Here is a 19545-nt window from a genome sequence, read left to right as displayed (position 1 = left end):
TCTTTGAAAGTTCCTAAGGAAGTTTGATATAGATCTACCATGAGACTTGGTAATAGCACTACTAGGTATATATATATACCCAGAAGAACGGAGAGCAATAACTCCAACAGACATCCACACACCCATGTTCAAAGCGATATTAGTTACAATTTCCCAAAGACGGAAACAACCCATGTATCCATCCACTGAGAATGGATAATGAAACTGTGGTATATATACACAATGGAATATTATTCAGGTGTAAGAAAAAATGAAGTCATGCAGTATATGACAGCATTGAGAAAACTGGAAGACATTATGTTGAGGCACAAAAGGACAAATATTATATGATTTCACTATTATGAACTAAATATAATGAGCAAACTTATGGAGTTAATAATTAAAATAAGTCATGGAAAACAGAATGTAGTTAGAGAATGGAAAGCTGAAGTTTAATCTATGCATATTGGTAAAAAGTTGTTTGGAAATGAATAGAAATGGTGAAAGCACATCATAAGATTTGTAATTAGTAGTGTTAACATATGAAAGTGATTTGTTTTTTTCTTTTTTTTTGGAGTAATAAAAATGCTCTAATATTGACTGAGGTGATGAACGCACAAATCTGTGATTATACCAAATGCCGTTGAGGGTATACTGCAGATAAATATACAGTTTATGAACAAAAAAATTTTTTTGTTGGGGAAAAAAAAACATCAAATGTAAGATGTGCGCCACAGGCAGTAATAATATTTTGATGATGCTCTTTCATAATCTGTTACAAATGTTTCAAAACAATGCCAGAGATTGGTGGTGGGGGATATGTGGGAGCCCTGTATGATATTAGGCATGTTTGTTTTGTAAGTTCACAAATTTTACCATACACTTATTGTTTATATATGTTCCGATGTGAATAATACACTTCACTAATTTTTTTAAATAAAAAAATAAAAACAAACAACAAAAAAGAACATCTAAAAAGAAGATGAAAAAGGAAACAGAGAACTTGAATAATGTGATAGATGAACTACACGTAACAGACATATACAGAACATTGCACCTAAAAACAGCAGGATATAAATTCTTCATAAGTGCACATGGATCATTCTACAGGATAGACATGTTAAGACATAAAACAAGTCTCAATAATTTCTTTTAAAACAAGAAACCCATTTTATTTTAATTTTTTTAAAGTCCCCACCTCCCCCTCCCCCTGGCCCCTGAGATGGCTCCCTTGTCTGTCTGCTCATTGTCTGCTTGCTGGGTATGCTTGTGTTTGCTTGCTCTATCCACGTGTTGTCTGCTTGCTATGCTCACGCATCATCCTTAGGTGGCACCAGGAACCAAACCAGGGACCTCCCATGTTGGAGGTGGGCACCCAACTGCTTCAGCCACAACCAGTCCCCTCAAAAATTTTTAAAAGATTGAACTTATACAAAGCATCTGCTCTGAATGTAATGAAATGAAGCTAGGAATCAATAACAATTGGATAGCTGGGAAATTCACCATTATATGGATGTTAAACAACACATTTTAAACAATCAGAATGTCAAAGAAAAGGGAAAAAGATAAAGATCTCAAGATGAATAAAAACAATAGCACAACATATCAAAACTTATAGGATGCAATGAAGGCAGTGCTAAGAGAGAAATTTATCACCCTAAAGGCTTCTATTTAAAATGAAGAGAAAAAGCTAAAATCAAAACCTAACTGCGCACCTGTGGGAACTAGAAAAAGAACAGAAAGCTTTCCCAAAGCAAGCCGAAGGAAAGAAATAACAAAGGTTAGAGCAGAAATAAATGAAATTGAGAATAAAGTAATAACAGATTTAACAAAACCAAAAGTTGGTTTTTTGAAAAGATCAATTTACAAACCCTTAGTTAGAGTGACAAAGAAAAAAACAGAAGACACAAATAAATAAAATGAGAAATGACAGGGGGAACATTACTTCTAATCTTACAGAAATAAAAAAGATCATAAGAGGATACTATGAACAACTGTTTCCTTAGGGAATGCACGGGAGGCTCAACATAAGAAAATCAATGTACATAAAAGGAATGCGGTTCTAATAGACGGTACAACATGGGTGAACCTTGCAGACATCATGTTGAGTGAAATAAGCCAGACACAAAAGGACAGGTAATGTATGACGTCGCTTATATGAAATAGTTACATTGCAAATTCATAGAGATAAAAAGGGGTACTAGGCGCTAGGGGGAGGGGAGCTGGGGAGCTAAGGTTTAATGAAGCAGGGTTCTGTTGGGGTGATGGAAAAGTTTTGTTAATGGATGGTGGTGATGGTAGCACAACGTTGTATGATTAATACCACTGAACTGTAGATGCTTGGAAGTTGTTGAGACGGGAAATTCTACCCTGTAAAATATGTTTATGTTACCCCAATTTAAAAAAAGTGGGGCGGGAACGAATGGAAGCAAGGAGACCAGCTGGAAGGGAGCATTGGGCAAGAGAGGCCAGTATCTCCATCTGACCCACGGCCACCCCGAGGGCTCGGCAAGCAGCCAGTGCTCGTCACCCTGCCGGCACACACAATCACAAGCATAGCATTTGTGGGGTCGCTATATTTAATTGAAGAAAAAGGGTCCCAAAGCGAACACGTGTAACTGCATTTCAGACGCCGCGAAGCGACGGCGGTGCAAGGCGGGCGGGCGGGACCCCTGCGGCACCCCAAGGCCTGCTCACCCTGCACCTTCACTCCGGCCCCGGAGTTCTTCGCGCCTGCGTCGTAGGTGGTCAGGAGCAGCTGCGTGCCCGTCTCGTTTCTGTGCAGCACCAGGAGTCTGGCGGCCTCGGCGGGGGCCCAGCAGGCTCTGGACGTCAGCCAGATGGGGAGAGAGGCGCAGAGAGGAGGCTCCTCTTCAGGTGGGTGCGCCAGGGAGTGGACGGGAAACACCTGAGGAAACACCACTGCGCGGTCCACGACAGCGAGAGAGGGCCCTTCGCAGACACCGCGGGGCTCTGCAAGCTCCCCTCCCTCCCGGGCCTTCTCGGACGGGGCGCACTGCAGACCCCCCCTCCCACCCGGGCCTTCTCGGCTGCGGGGCGCATTGCAGACCCCCCCCTCCCTCCCGGGCCTTCTCGGACGGGGCGCACTGCAGACCCCCCCTCCCACCCGGGCCTTCTCGGCTGCGGGGCGCATTGCAGACCCCCCCCCCCCTCCCTCCCGGGCCTTCTCGGACGGGGCGCACTGCAGACCCCCCTCCCCTCCAGGCCCTTCTCGGATGCGGGGCGCACTGCAGACCCCCCCTCCCACCCGGGCCTTCTCAGACCGGGCGCACTGCAGACCCCTCTCCCCTCCAGGCCCTTCTCAGACGCGGGGCTCACTAGGAACCTCCCTTCCCACCAGGCCCTTCTCAGACGCAGGGCACACTGGAGACCCCCCTCCCCTCCACGCCCTTCTCAGACGCGGGGCGCACTGCAGATCCCCCCTCCCACCCGGGCCTTCTCAGACGCGGGGCGCACTGGAGACCCACCTCCCACCCGGGCCTTCTCAGACGCGGGGCGCACTAGGGACCTCCCCTCCCTCTAGTCTTTCTCAGAGGCAGGGCGCACTGCAACTCCCCCCACCCCCCCGCCCCAGTCCTTCTCAGACACGGGGCGCACGGGAGACCACCCCTCCCCCCCGCGGCCCTTCTCGGACGCAGGAGCGCACTGCAGACACCCCCTCCCCTCCAGGCCCCAGCAGAGAAAGCCGACTCCACTTGCACACCCACCTCAGGGACAGCCCGGGCCCTTTGTAGATATTTCCCTCCCAGGCTGCGCAAAGGTCAGGTGCGTTTCTAGGCGAATCCGAGCCCGCACCTGCCCACACTGGAACCATTTGCACGCCTACCAGTCCCAGTGACATCAATGTGATGGGATATCAAAGAAACGGTTTTTCTCTGATTTTCTCCAGTGTCTTCCCTGTATTCCTTTCTGATCCCCTTGGTGGGCTCCTGACGGCTCAGCGAGGCCCCAGCGTTCTTTTTCAGAGGCTGCCCCTGGGGGCTGCCCTCCTCCCAGCCCTTGCTCCCGCACCCGGCCCTCCTCCTGGGCACTGGCCTCCCCTGGCTACAGGTCCCCTACGCTCCGTTCTTTCCAACTCAGGGACTGCTCTCTCTTTCCTTTCTCTCTTCTACTAAACCTGCATATTTCTCCTGACCACCTCGTGCTTTCTGCATCTTTCTTTCCTCTAGTTTTCCAGCGCAGGCTCTGGCACTTAAAAGGTGTGTCATTGCCCACGAAGGCCTGAACTTCTCTGCACCTTTGATCTGAGTTGGCAGCTGGGAGGATGAAGAGCGAGGTGAAGCGGTCAGCACCAGCACTGCAGCACGAAGGCATTCTGCAAAAGGTGGTTGTTGTTTTTTTTACCCTTTTCTTTATCGCCGATGAATAGCCGCTTTCTCTATTTTGTCAGTATCTTTGCGATGACCTGTCCCTCCCTCATGGACGCTCAGCTCCCACATCACCAAGCATCTCTTGACATCCATGTCAGTGTCCCCGAGGCCTCAAAGCCTGCCCAACACTGAACTCTGCCCTCCCTAGCCAGGTTGCTGACCGCTTCCAATCAGCACGGCCTCGCGGAGAGAGGCGGCTCTGGGGGAGAGGTACCCAGCACTGCCACCAGCTCGGCCACCCCCTCGGCTGGGGCACTGAGAAAAGGACTGTCTCTCTCATTCTCATCTTCTTGTAGTGAGAAATGGACATTCCTCTTTTATGCCCAGAAGGTGCATTTTCAGCGGGAGAACACTCTAAGCAGGGGCCGCTCTTTGCCTGGCTGTGGGGCTCATTCCTGAGCAAGCAGCAGGACGCATCCAGTCACCTCGTGGTTACAGAACGCTCCGGATTCCTCCCACAAACCCAGATCCCCTGGGGAAACACACAGCGCAACACTGACCTTGGGGGCTAGATCTGAACTCTGCGTGGTGGCAAACACCCACTCCTTGTCAGGAGAGCAGAGCAGGTTCAAGTGGTAGTGGCTGAATGCATTCACCCTGGAGAGCAAGTGCAGCCGAGGCACGGCAAGTGTGTACAGGTCGCCTTCGGCGCAGGCTGCCTGGATGGGGAAACAGACCAGCAGACAAAAACCACAGCGTGAGAGGAACCAGAGGACAAGCACATCTTCCAGAAATAACCTCTTATTTTTAAGCTATGTCTTAGTATATTTTTTCAAATACACAGGCACACAGGAACATACTGAAACAAGATGTAAGTATTCAGAGCAAAATCCTCACTCCCTTCTCTGTACAAATTTGATGTGTGGCCTTCCACTGCCCTTTCTATACATTGATGTATAAGGGCATTTACTGTATTGATCTGCAACCTATCTTTTATACTTTAAATTTAAAATATTCCTTAGAATTCTTTCTATGTCAATGGAGATTTTCCATGACTTTTTACTTCTCATACTAATGGAAATTTAGGTTGTTTCCAAACCTTGTTATTATAAACAATAAGTGCTACAATGAGCTCTCCTACACATAACGTTTGCACACAAGCACCAATATTTCTTCATGAGAGATATTTAACATTATAATACAATAAGACTGTCTAGAACTTAAAAGAGGATGTGAATCTACTTTTTGAAAGGGTTTACCACATACCTGGAAAAACTGACCCAGGATGGCCACCTCAGAAATATCATAATAAAAGCACTAGATATTAAATATTTTTTAAAATCCTCTAGGCCTACAACTAAAAAGTCCAAGAGTCTAACAAGGAAAGAAAGTCAAGTTGCCGTTAGACTTTTCAATGGAGACATACATAATGAAATAATTATTATCACCAAATTCAAGGTAAGTATGAATAATGACTTTAAGCTCAGCCAGGCTGTTCTTCAAGTTTTTCTATGGAAAAACAGTGTTAAACACACAGGAACTATATTCATGAGTCCCTCCTGAGCAATCCAGTAGAGAATGAGTATCATCAAACAAAGAGATGATAAGAAATCTTTACCAAAAGAAGTGGTATGAGTATTAAATACAGTAAACTATAGACTGAAGAGATTTCTTTTTTTAAAAAAGGTAGGAACAGGGAAGAACAGTATGTAAATGTTATATGTTGTGAAAAAGTTGAAGTAACACATATTTTAAAATGGGAAGAGAAAGGAGGAGGATTAAAATAGAATTTAAAAAATTTTAAATAAAAAATAGAATAAGCTCATTGAGTATTACAGGAGAAAGATAATATCATTTAAGACAACAAATAGGGAAGCCCTTGTAGCTCAAGTGGTTGAGTGCCTGCTTCCCATGTACGAAGTCCTGGGTTCAATCCCTGGTCCCTAAAACATTTTTTTAGAAAGACAAATAAAATAGTCCAAGCCTAAAGAAGGAAAAAGGAGATTAAGGGAACTATAAAATGTATTAAGATAAAGGTAACTACTACAACAAAAATACAAGCCTTCGTAAATAACCAAAGTTATCACCACCATCCCCCAAATGCACATGGAAAAGATGAAAATAAAGAGAAAGGAGAGTTCCCAGTAAATGTCCCAAGGTCCACAGTAAATGTAACACAGCAAAAATGTGCAGTTCAAACCAAGTACATATGTTATTTCCATCAATATTACTAAAATAAAAAGATTTTCAGATTGAGTAACAAAACATAAGTCTATGCTATACTCAAGAGACCCAGATGGAAAGTTCAATATGAAGGGGTAAATATATAACTAGAAAGCAGGGTAGTGATCCTGGTATCAGAAAAAGTAGGATTCAGGCCAAAAGCATGAAATGAAGCAACAATAAAGCACTTTACCATGGTAAAAGCTGTAATTCACAAAGAAGACATAAAAGCTATGAATATCTATGAATTGAAAAATAAATAAACCTCAATCTTCAATTACCCTCACAGGGCAGACATAGGAGAAACAGCGTGAAATATGTTAATAACTGAAGATACTGCTCTTGGTCTAAGACAGGTCAAACAGCCAAAAAGTAAATAAACAGTATAATTAGTAATAACTATATCTGGACCTCTGTACCCCAACAGAGAATACACCTTTCTTGAACGCACATGTAGAACAGTCACAAAATTTGCATACCAGTTCACAAGGAAACTTCAATAAGTTGTGGGCAATAAAATAATACAAATAATATTCTCTGATCACAATGAAGTAAAACAAAAATCAATAACAATATTAAATAAACAAAATAGACAAGGCCCTTGCGGATACAATCAGGAAAAAATGGGGAAATGCACATTCACACAAAAACAAAAAACAAGGGAAGTGGACATGGCTCAACTGATAGAGTGTCTGCCTACCATATGGAGGGTCCAGGGTTCAAACCCAGGGCTTCCTGACCCATGTGATGAGCTGGCTCACATGCAGTGCTGATGCACCCAAGGAGTGCCGTGCCATGCAGGGGTTTCCCCCACATAGGGGAGCCCCATGTGCAAGGAGTGCCCCACAAGGAGGGCTGCCCCACACGAAAAAAGTGCAGCCTGCCCAGGAGTGGCGCCATACACACGGAGAGCTGACGCAGCAAGATGACACAACAAAAAAGAGACACAGTTTCCCAGTGCCACCTGACAATGCAAACAGATGCAGAAAAACACAGTGAATGGACACGGAGAGTGACAATGGGGTGAAGGGGAGGGAAATAAATAAATCTTAAAAAAAAAAAAAAAAAGATTTTTTACAAATCTCATGAGACTATTTGAGATAATTTTATGTATAAAAACTGAAAAACCTAGATATACTGGATAGTATACTTTCTTAGAGTTTCAAAACCGATCCCAGCAAAGACAAAAAAAGCTTAATTTCCATAGAAAGACAGGGAAAACTGCTTAAGAACTGTTGAACGACACAAAAAAGAAAGTAGCCCAGATGTTGAAGATGAACTCTACCAAACTTTGAAAGACCAGAGAATCTGGATACAACCTAAATTGTTTTGGGACATTAAAAGAAAAATATTCAGACTCCTTTTATGAAAAAGTATAGCATTTATGTAACCATGATAAAGAAAACACAAAAACAAAAAACTACAGATCAATCTCACTTATAGAGCCCCAAAATCCTAATAAATTATGCATTAGCACATTAAAAAGAAAGGCACGGATGATTTAATATTAATGTACAAATATTTAATTTAACATATCCCTAGACCTAAGGAGGAAAATCACCGAATTATCTCCACAGATGTTGAAAACGCCTTTGACAAAATTCAACACCCAATCCTGATTTTTAAAATAACACTAATAAAACGGGCATCCGTGGCTATTTCACTAACATCATTCCCGAGGCCAGCACCTCCACAATGGGCAAGCACTAAAGACAAACCCTCCAAGGGCCAGCAGAGAGGAAAACTGACCGCTAATGCCTCTACTAGTAAATATGGTATTAGAGGTATTAGCCTTCGCAATCAGAGAAAAGAAAACAAGTAGATGCCTAGCTTGGGAAAATAAATAAATCAAGTTATCTTAATTTATGGATGATAATCTATGGATACATGAAAAGCCCAAGATAATCAATGACAAAATAAGTACAAATGACAAAATAACTCAATAATATCACAGGACAGAAAATTAACATTAATAGCCTTCATTTATACAAACAATACCCAGTTAGAAAATACAGTGAAAGAAAAAAATACATTTATAATAGCACCAAAATATAAAATACTTTGGAATAAATTTAACAAGAGGGAAGCGGATGTGGCTCAACTGACAGAGTGTCTGCCTACCATATAGGAGGTCCAGGGTTCAAACCCAGGGCCTCCTGGCCTGTGTGGTGAGCTGGCCCACATGCAGTGCTGCCACGTGCAACGAGTGCCATGCCACAGAGGGGCGCCCTCCGCGTAGTGGAGCCCCCCATGCAAGGAGTGCGCCCTGCAAGGAGAGCCACCCTGTGCAAAAAAAGCGCAGCCCGCCTAGGGGTGGCGTCTCACACACAGAGAGCTGATGTAGCAAGATGACGCAACAAAAAGAGACAGAGATTCCCGGTGCTGCTGAGAATGGAAGCAGACACAGAAGCACACACAGTGAATGGACACAAGAGCAGACAACATGAGGAGGGGGGAAGGGGAGAGAAATAAATAAAAATAAATCTTTAAAAAATTTTTTTTTAAGAAATGTGCAAAACTTCCGTGAGGAAAATTTTAAAACACGTCTGAAGAACATAAAAGTACACTTGAGCCAATGGAAATACTTCATTTACTCTTGGATAGATTGACTCGATTCATAAAGAATTGAATTCTCTTCATGTTAATTTTTTGTTGTCTTTTTTTATTTACTTATTTTTGTTCCTCTTTTTTTGTTTTATCTTGTTTTGTTTTATTTCCCATGTTAATTTTAAGTTGAACATGATCTCAGTGAAAATGCCTTATTTTTTCTTGGAAGTACACTGATTTTGAAGTTCATAAGGAATAACAAAACACATAAGACTACCTGGGAAAGCCTTGAAAAAGAAGAGTAATGAGGGAGGAAGGACTAGCCTTACTAGTCCTAAAACCACAATCCAGTTTTAGAAAAATTCCATCATCCCCAAAAGTTCATGTCCTTTTGTAGTCAATCCATCTCCATCTCTAGGCACCACTTACCTGCTTTCAAACACTATAGATTAGTCTTGCCTGTACTAGAATTTCACATAAACAGAACCATCAGTATGTAAGTACTCTTTTGTCTGGTTTTTCTGTTGTTTTTTTGCTCAGCATGATGTTTCTGATATTCATCCATGTTGTTACATGTATCCTTAGTTTGTTCCTTTTCTTCACTGAGTAGTATTCCACTTGGGGGATAGATCATTTTTTAAAAATCCAGTCTCTATTGATAAGCATGTTGGGTTGCTTCCAGTTTGGGCTATTACTAATAACATTCCTATAAACATTCATTTATAAGTCTTTCTATGGAAATACGTTTTCAATACCTAAAAGAGGAATTGCTATGTCATATGGTATATTAGTCAGCCAAAGGGGTGCTGATGCAAAATACCAGAAATTGGTTAGTGTTAATAAAGGGTACTTATTTGGGGTAGGAGCTTACAGATACCAGGCCATAAAGCATAAGTTCCTTCCCTCAACAAAGTCTATTTGGAGCAAGATGGCTGCCGACGTCTGCGAGGGTCCAGGCTTCCCGGGTTCCTACGTTCCTGGAGCTTGCTTTTCTCTGGGTTCAAGGTCCCTTTCTTCCTGGGGCTGGCTTCTCTCTCCTCTGCGTGCTGAATTCCTGGGCTCCAGCTTGAGGCATCAAACTCCAACATCAAAACTCCAACATCAGAAACCCTCAGCTCTGTCCTTTGCCATGCCTTTTATCTGTGACTCCCCACCCACCAAGGGGTGGGGACTCAATGCCCTAATCATAACTCAGTCATGCCCAGGTACAGACCAGATTACAAGCATAATCCAATATCTATTTTTGGAATTCATAACCAAATCAAACTGCTACATATGGTAAGTATATATATATTTAAAACTGTCAGACTATTCTCCAAAATATTGCAAACACATTTTTAATTTTAGCTATTCAGGATGGTATGCTGCCAGATACTTCTCACTGATTTCAATTTGCATTTTGCTGATGACTAATGATTTTGAGCATCTTCGCATGTTCTATTAGTCATTTATATATTTTCTTCTGTGAAGTGTTCAGATCTTTGCCTATTTTAAAAATTGGGTTGTCTCTTTTTTACTGACTTCCTTATTTATTCAGGATATATGTCCTTTGTCATATTTACATTACATATTTCAAAGACTTCCAGTTTGAGGCTTGCCTTTCTAAAATTCTTAATGATGACTTTTGAGGAACAAACATTTTTAACTAGATGAAATCCAGTTTATCAATTTTGTCTTATATGGTTAGTGCTTTTTGTATCCTAAGAAATCTTTACTTACCTATGAAAGTTTTCTCCTAATCTACAAAAAGAACTACTAGAACTAATAAGTGAATTTAGCAAGGTTGCTGGATACATGGTCAGTACACAAATATGGAAATATATAAATTATAGTATATAGAGAAATGTATATTTTTGTATTTAGTATATAAAGAAATTGCTCTATGTACTATATATAGCATAAATGGGAATGATTTTTATATAAATATACTTAGAAATACAATTGATTTTCTATTTATACTGTTTTATTGTTCCTTTTCCTACTTTTTCAGACTTTTCTTGAACTAATTTTATTTTATTTTTTACCATTTTGTAATAAAGAACCCGGCTTCATTTTTTTTTTTTAATCATTATTGATGGCTTCAAGCCCCCCCCAACCCCCCCCGCCCCACATCTGGGCAAGCTGATAAGAAATCCTACGTGCTCTCTCCTTTGGTGCTGACTGGGAAGTTCAAACAACACAAACTCTGGCCACTTATGAGAACCTGCACCCTGTGCCATCTCCTAACCACAATCAAAGCCAAGGCCAGTCACCCCTCCCTGCTCACTCAAGCCATTCTCAAACCTGTCTGGGGGCCTGTCCTGCTCTCCCCAAGAAAGCCTCATTATGTGCGTAACAAACCCTTCCATTCCCTATGGGTGTATCTGTGGAACTATCGGTATCGAACTGGGAGCTAAATTTAGGGAGCTGGGTGAGGGGTTGTTATCCCACCTGTCCGGCACCTTCAGGGCAATGGCAGCACTGGTGCAGCAAGCAGACTTTCACGTTGACCATCACCACCGCCACTTCTCTTGGCTTGCTAAATGGCTCTGCTGCCTGCCCGTTAGCTTTCCACTTTGCACTGTGCTGTTGTGTCCTACCAAGCTGCTATTATAGAGTTAGCACATCGAGATTACAATAATTGGCATTTGGGAATGGAAACATGGCACCGGGGCATTCTTTAAAGTGGCCCCAAGCTGTGTGTCTGACCTGTCTGTGACTCTCATATTGAACCACGGGTCTCAAGTCCTGCATAAGCCATGCCTGATGCTTGGACTCAGGGGACAACTCTTACCGTGGGATCATGGCTTGTGTGTCTCCACTTGACTTTGGCCCCACTCTATAGAGTGGTCAGGAGTCCATCAGGAGGTCCCTGGTGTGAGGACGAGCAGTCACCGTTGTGGCATGCTCAGACCTACACTCCTAAAAGCAGGTGGCTCAACAGGACCTACAAAACACCTTAGCGGCTGCTGCCCCCTAAGAGCTCCATAGCAACAAAGATTCTGATCCTCATGGTTACTGGGAAAAACACCCATGGGAGCCCAGGCATAGCCCCCTAAATGCTTTACCCACCCCTCAAGTCCCCATCTGCCCCTTTTTAAAGGGCCAGAGCCACCATCCTCTTGGACAGCTATAAAATGGACCAACATGGACTTTAACTGAGAGATATGGGCTTACTAATATGCTAAAGGGCTACTCTGCTCCCAGCGTAGGCCCCAAAACCAATAAAGTAGAACCTGCCATGGAAGATGGCCCTAACTTTGCTGATGTGACTTGGACGGTCAATGGGAAGAAACTTATAATATGAGCAGGGTAGAAAGGACCTTCCTTCCTGAATATATTCAGTAACCACCAAAAATAAATAACTTGAGTCAGGGGTGAAACTGAGTACGGATAATTACCAAATAACTATAGTCACTGAATTACTATTTAGATGTTGTCTTACTTTTAGTATAATGTAGAATGACTCATCACTGTAATCATGGTCTTGATGTACATTAACTTTTAAGTAACTAGAGACAAATAATCTGAAACTTATTTCTATAACTCTAATTCCATAACTATAAGCTAATTTTTAACTCATAACTAGCCCCCATTCATATTTCCTTAATTTACATACATGGATTTTGTCAGTCCTTAACAACCCACTTGTTTAACTTCGTCACATTAATTAGGTGATTTACAACTTTATGTATCACATCAGCCTAATTTTGTCTAGTTTAGCATTATCTTATGTGGACTGAAATATTTACAACTTTATGTATTACCCCAGCCGAATTCTGCCAATGCCTAGGATGTTAACTGACCAACACACCACCCAGTTTGTGGCCTGTAACCCAAGCTTACCCCACGTGTGGGGTGGGCCAGGACTTCCAGCACTGGAGGGTGGAGGTGTGTGACTGCCGCTGCAGGCTTGCATCGATATTCGATGAAGAGGATACCTGGCACCTCCGTGGCCTTCAAAAGCACTGCCTCCTCATTAATTGAGCAGCTTCCGCTTTAAAAGGCTCCTGCTGGAGGGAAGCGGATTTGGCTCACATGATAGAGTGTTCGTCTACCACACAGGAAGTCCCGGGTTCAAACCCCGGGCCTACTGACCCGTGTGGAGCTGGCCCACACATAGTGCTGATGTGCGCAAGGAGTGCCGTGCCACGCAGGGGTGTCCCCGTGCAGGGGAGTACACGTGCAAGGAGTGCACCCTGCAAGGAGAGCTGCCCTGTACGAGAAGGAGTGCAGCCTGCCCAGGAGTGGTGCTGCATGCACAGCGAGCTGACACGGCAAGATGATGCAGCAGGGAAGATGCACAGTTTCCTAGTGCCGCTGACAAGAATGCAAGTGGACGCAGAAGAACACACAGCGAATGGACACAGAGAGCAGATAACTGGCGGGCGTGGGGGGAATGGGAGAGAAATACATAAAATACATCTAAAAAAAAAAAAAGGCTGCTGCAGCCAGCTGAGCAACAGGAGGGGGCCACTGTCCCTAGCTGCCAGGCCAGCCATTCAACCCCCAACTGAGCGAAACTACAGAGAATGCTGCTTCCTCTGCCTTTCTCCTTTCTCTCCTTGTTTTGGGAAAGGGTATATGGCTCTGTAAAGATAAACAAAGATCATTCAAATTACAAAAAAAAAAAAAGTTCAACAGCTTTTAGGTTCTTTGGGTTCTGGAGGCAACTCATTCCCTCATTTACAAATTTCACTTCAGTCTATTTATGCTGTTATTCACAAGTCAGCCCACTTTTAAAGGCCCAGGAAACTGTCCAAATTGCAATGATAGGCACTCCCATTTTGCCCCAGACACTCCTTCACTAGACAGGCTTTAACAACCTCCCCACAGGCCTCCTGGAGTCTCTGGACCAACTAAGACGGCCGTAAGGTGCCCAGGGGTTTCTGGTGCAACAAACCGCTCCTTTTGGTGCCATGCTACACGCCATTAGAGTGAAAACTGCTGGCTGCATATCGGGCCCCGCTGATGAAGAAGCTAGCAGGTCTTAGAACATGATTCTCCACACCCAATGGTACACTGAGGCAGCACCCTGCAGGTTAGGCACACCCACACAAGCCTCCCTGCTACTTGAAAAATGGCATCTTCAGGTTTAATAAAGACTGAAGATATGGGCCATCTGGGGAATTCCCTTTGCAGGGGGAAGTAGCTGTCCTTTGTCCTCGGACCCTTGCCAGATGCAAACAGAGACGGCAAAAGGAAACTCCTCTCCAGGATCCACTAGCTACCTGGGAGCTCCCTGAGCTCAGCTGATTAAACAGACTTTGTGTCTTCCCTCTTACCTCCTCTTCTGCACCCACCACTCCTGGTTTATCTGTGGTTCATTCTAGAGAGTTACCACCCAAGTCAAGAAATAGAATATTGCTGATGGCCCCTGAGCTCCTCTTGTCCTGGCCCTGTCACTATGTGATTCAAGTGTCCAGCATGCTATGAAATCCATCCACTGAGTTCTTAACTTCTGTAACTGAACTTTTCTATTCGGGGGTATCTATTTGGATAGTTCCCAAAGATGCTACATCATTTTTTTAGGTTTAAGTTCTCTGCTAAAATTTCTCTTTCTGAACATAGTAACCATAGGTGTTTTAATGTCTGTGTCCAATAGCTGTGCATCTGAAGCCCCTGTGCTCTCTTTAAATTGTCTATTGATCTTGCCAGTTCTACTTCACATCATCTCGTCTCCTCATGTGCTTAATTATTTCTGAGTGTGTGATGACTATCATATCTGAAAAACAGAAATAATGAGACCTAGGGTGATGTTTTTGTTCTCCAAACGGATTTTCCACTTACTTCCACCAGGTGCCTGGGGGTACTAAGCTTAAGTTGTGAAGGACTATTTTAATTTTAGTTCACCCTTACTTTTCAGTTGCAACACTCAGGAATTCCACCCAATGCAGGAGGATTTACTGGGCTCCCATCCTTGGTGGGTCCTTCATTCCAACTTTTGTCTCCTAAGCTGTCAAAGGTCTGTTTAGTTTCTTAGCTGCCTTTGAGTAAATATCTCTAGGGCAAAAATAGCCCCAAATGGTGGGTGCACCACTTTGATTTCTGCCATCTCTGAATTTTGGCCCACTCTCTTTTTAGCTCTCCATGTTATTAAGTAAATTTTATACATACGCACACACACACAGATATATATGTATACAGTCCAACTTTTCTAGTTGTCCTTCACAGACAAATAGTGTGAATTACATGGTCTGCCATTATAGAAGAGAAGCATCTCTGTTTCATCTTCGTCTGTACCATATATTCTCAAATCTCCCTGGAGATATTAATTATACTTACTTCCATCTCTTTCATTAGGTGTTACTTTTTTTGTTTGCTGAGTTTAGTTCCTCTCCTTTACAGAGTTAATTTTGTTTAAATGTTCAGTTATTCCTAGATGTCTCCTATCTTTTTATTTGTCTATACATTTCAAATGTCCCCTTCTACCACAGGTAGATGGTACTATTTCTGATTGGGAACCACTTTCTAGATTTATCACCTTAAACCCCACTTCCACTGCAACTCTCCCTGGTCAAGCATTCTCTAGCGCCTAAGAATCATCTCTAATTAAATGTCTTGCAAACTGAAAGCCTTCACTAACTTGGGCAAATGCTCAGATGTTGTCATATATGCCTAATGTTTTCCTCAGCTGGGCCTTAGCCAGGATTTGGAATATGGTTTTAAAAAAAAAAAGGTAAGAATGCAGTCGAGAGAGGAAATTATAGGTAGAAGAAAGAATATGAGCAAAGAAAGGCCAGGAGACAGGAAAGCAGGTGAACATAAACACTGGGTAGTCCAGAGAGCTGGATCTCACTGGGAAGGAGAGGGAGAGGCTGCTGGAGATGAGACTGAAGAGGCAGGCTGCCGCCCAGCACGCTAGTGCTTGTATGCCAGGCAAGGCATCTGCATTCTGCACGGAAGGCTAGGAGAGGCCAGGGAAGAACTCGGAGTAGGAGAACGGCACGGTCACTCAGTCTGCCACGTAGGGGCCAGGCCAAAGGCCCTACCCATCGTGGTGGCCATGGGCCCAGAGACGGCCGGGACCTGCAGGGGCTCCTGAGGCCACGCACCACTTACCAGCAGGAAGGGGCCGTCTGGGTGATCGCAGGCTTCCAGGGCAGACGAGTACCTTGGAAGGGAGAAGGAAGCCCATTCCTGCCCATCCTCTGCTTTCCACACTTTGATCAGCCCCCGATCATCCACGGTGACAACCAGCTGCTGCCGAGGGTAGGCCACCAAATTCACCAGGGGGGCAGGCTGTAGAGGACTGGACCAGATCTCAGTGCCCTGGGCAGCAATAAAATTAATAACACAACTTATATCTGGATCCTGCTATTTCATACACATACATTACTTTCATTCATTCAACCAACACACATTTATTTGTGCCTCCTCTGTGTATGCGGGGGATGCACAGGTGAAAAGGACATGATGCCTACCCTTTCAGAATCTACAGAACCCCAACAGTGAGCGTTTCACAGTAGAGGAAGGCAAGGTGTGTCCGACATAGGGGAGCAGAAATTTAGCTTGGGTGTCCAGAGAGACTTCTTGAGGTTGAGCAGCATTCACCATGAGTGGGGAGGGAGCAAAGGCTCAGTGCACATAACAGCTCGGTGTGTTGGCAGCACTTTGCGCAGTTACCTACGGCTCTACCGAAGAGCGAAGAGGAGGAGAAGGGAGGGCATAAGCTGGAGTGAGAGGCCAGATACACCCGTGACACACCATGCTCAGGAGCCCAGGCTGCCAGCTGCTGCCCCCTGCTTTCAGTCTACTAAGAATTGTCAAGTGTATCACCTCACTTTTAAAAGGGGCAACTGAAGCTTGTAGATGTCCATCAATATAGTTTCTGTTACAGACACGGTGGCTGCCCTGCTTAGAGCAACTCGCCTTCTCTGGGTACGGCTCCAGCTGGCCTGCCACGTGCCAGCCCTGGCAAAGGCCGATGGCCAGTCGCAGGCCACTGATCCAGATGAAAACACCTGGCAAGGGCAAGCTGGGTCAAGTCAATGCTCTGTCCTGGGATTTTAAAAATTATGGAAAGATAAAGAGCCTGGGTGCCGCTGAACGCAGAGTGCACTGAGACAGAACATTAGGGGGCTTGCTTACTACCTGTGCTTCTCAGTTTGTCAGCGCTGCTACAGCTATGTTTCTTTCCAAATTTCGGTCGTTAGGATGTCTTTTCTATATTTTTATCATTTTTATCATGTTCCCTAGATCTCTTTTTCCAATCACGATATTGCAGTATTCTACCATTAGTTTCATTTTACCCACCTCGGTTGTTACCTGTTGCTTCAACAGCCGAAATGACTATCACTCATATAGAACTTGGTACCAGTGACTGGGTAGAGGGCAAGTAACTCTAAGAGAGATGGAGAATATTCCTAAGTGGCTAGTGGTGTTGAAGTGGGCAAAAGCAGCACCTCCTTTCTGTGCTTAAGAAGGGAAAAGCGAAGGGAGTGGAGGTGACTGAGCGCTTCTCTCCCACATGGGAGGTCCCAGGTTCAGTTCCTACAGAGAAGACGAGCAGAGAGTGCACAATGAGCACAAACAAGGAGGTAGGGCAGCAATAGGGGAAGGAGAAATAAATAAAAGAAATCTTTTAAAATAAAAGAATGGAAAAGCAGCAGCCAGTGAAACAGAGATGCTGAAACATACTCATCAAATCACTGACACTGGTCGCCTGGCTCCAAGTGTGAGCTGAGGCTGAGTATGGGAATGGCATGCCATGAAAGATAAGGGATGTTAGGACGTGGGACAGAGTCGTTTCTTCAGGTGGTACTGGATACTTGGATGCTAGTAAAGACAGACTCAAGCCCTTGAATTCTCCAGGAGTCAGAGAATAAAACATAGCATGGAAGACCAGGTAATAAATCAGTATAGGGAAGCGGATGTGGTTCAAGCAGTTGGACACCTGCCTACCACACGGGAGGTTTCGGGTTTAGTTTCCAGTGCCTCCTAAAGAAGACAAGCAGGACAGGGAGCTGATACAATGGGCTGGCATGGCAAAATGACACAAAGAGATAACGCAACAAGGGGACAAGATGAGGAGACACAAGCGGGGAGCAAATGTGGCTCAAGAGATTGGGTGCCTCCCTCCCACATGGTCCTGGGTTCGGTTCCTGGTGCCTCCTAAAATAAAGATGAGCAAACAAAGAGAGCCCACAATGAACAGACATAGAGAGCAGACAGTGAGCACAACAACAAGGGGGAGGATAAATAAATATTTTAAAAAGAAATCAGTACAGATAATGTGAAAAAAACAGAATTAAATATTGTAAGTACATAGAAAACTAAGCAGATTTTAAAAGCACAGACTATTATTAACAATTATTTATTTTTACTTATTTTAGATTTCCACAGAAATCAATAGATACCTGATCATTCAATGCCTAATTATTCCCTAATATTGGGAATGTGGTTTCCTCTGGGATTGAAATAGGGGTGGGACACTATGGGTTTATAAATCAATCCTGTTAGAACCTTACCTCTTAAACTATGTACAAGTATAATGTAGCAACATTCCAATGTATTATTCAACTATAAGATGACTGCAAAATTCTGCTTTGTTAATTTCTTAAAAAAATTGTAATGAATTTTACAAATGAATATTTTTAAAGTTTATTCATGAATCTAGACCAAGGGTGTTAAATATATTTTCAGCAAAGTGAATCCAAAGGTACATGAAAAGAATGGTATACTAGTTAGAATGAGGACTATGCCATAGATGAACATAAGATGAAAAAACATCATAGCCAAAACCAGACAATTTTAAGGCAATACATTTAGAAATTTAGAAGAAATGATAATTTTCTAGCAAAATATAAATGATTCAAACTTGATTCAAGAACAGGTTAAAAAAAAAACTTGGGGCAAAAAGAAGTTATATAAGAAATTCAAAAAGGTTGGTAAAAATCAATCATAAAAGAGAGACAAAAGGTCCAGATAATCTACAAGTGAACTTGATCCATCTTTTAAGAAAAATATCATTTCTACACTATTTTTTTATTATTTCAGATTATAGAAAATGTTAGAAAGCTCTCTGATGTGTTATGTGAAAGTAGCAACAAAAATATAGACAAATTTTACTTATGAATAGAGATGAAACTTTTAAAATATTATTATTCACAACCCAGCAATATGGTAAAAGAATTATATGTTATGATTTATCAAGGTTTATCCACAAATACAAAGATAGTTCAAATAAATTATTATATTTTCAAATTAAAACTGAGAAGTCATAGAAAATAATCAATATGCCAAAAAAGTATTGACAAATATTGTCAAATTTTAGCAGTCATTACTGATTTTAAAAAATCTCCAAGTAACATAAGACACCTTTATAATAGGTAATATTTACCAGACACAAGAAGCAAATATCAAATTCAAAAGAAAGAACTAAAGTTATACCTATAGAAGAATCAGAAACAAGATAGGATGGTCCACCACTATTAATCAACACAATTCATCTGGAAATTCTAGCTAATGGAGTAAGGAATGAAAA

General features: G+C 42.9%; 1 protein-coding gene across 5 annotated transcripts in view; it reads right to left on the bottom strand.

Moving 5' to 3' along the window:
• CDK20 (cyclin dependent kinase 20) overlaps positions 1-19545 on the bottom strand; it is a 68953-nt gene that overhangs the window by 9040 nt on the left and 40368 nt on the right. For 4 of the 5 annotated variants that reach the window (XR_009186729.2, XM_058301446.2, XM_058301447.2 and 1 more), the window contains exons 11-13: positions 16122-16331; positions 4871-5029; positions 2677-2887 (exon numbers count right to left, since the gene is read on the bottom strand). Coding sequence is in view for 4 of the 5 variants with exons in the window: in XM_058301446.2 (XP_058157429.1) it covers positions 2677-2887; positions 4871-5029; positions 16122-16331 (580 nt within the window). In the remaining variant the exon portion in view is untranslated. Of the gene's footprint in view, positions 1-2676; positions 2888-4237; positions 4316-4870; positions 5030-16121; positions 16332-19545 lie in introns of those variants that run through there. The other variant, XM_058301448.2, reaches the window with a different exon arrangement.

Source organism: Dasypus novemcinctus, chromosome 8 (genome assembly GCF_030445035.2).
Source record: "Dasypus novemcinctus isolate mDasNov1 chromosome 8, mDasNov1.1.hap2, whole genome shotgun sequence".
NCBI lineage: Eukaryota > Metazoa > Chordata > Mammalia > Cingulata > Dasypodidae > Dasypus > Dasypus novemcinctus.
Note: the sequence above shows the minus strand (reverse complement) of the source record. Positions and strands in the feature narration are given on the sequence as shown.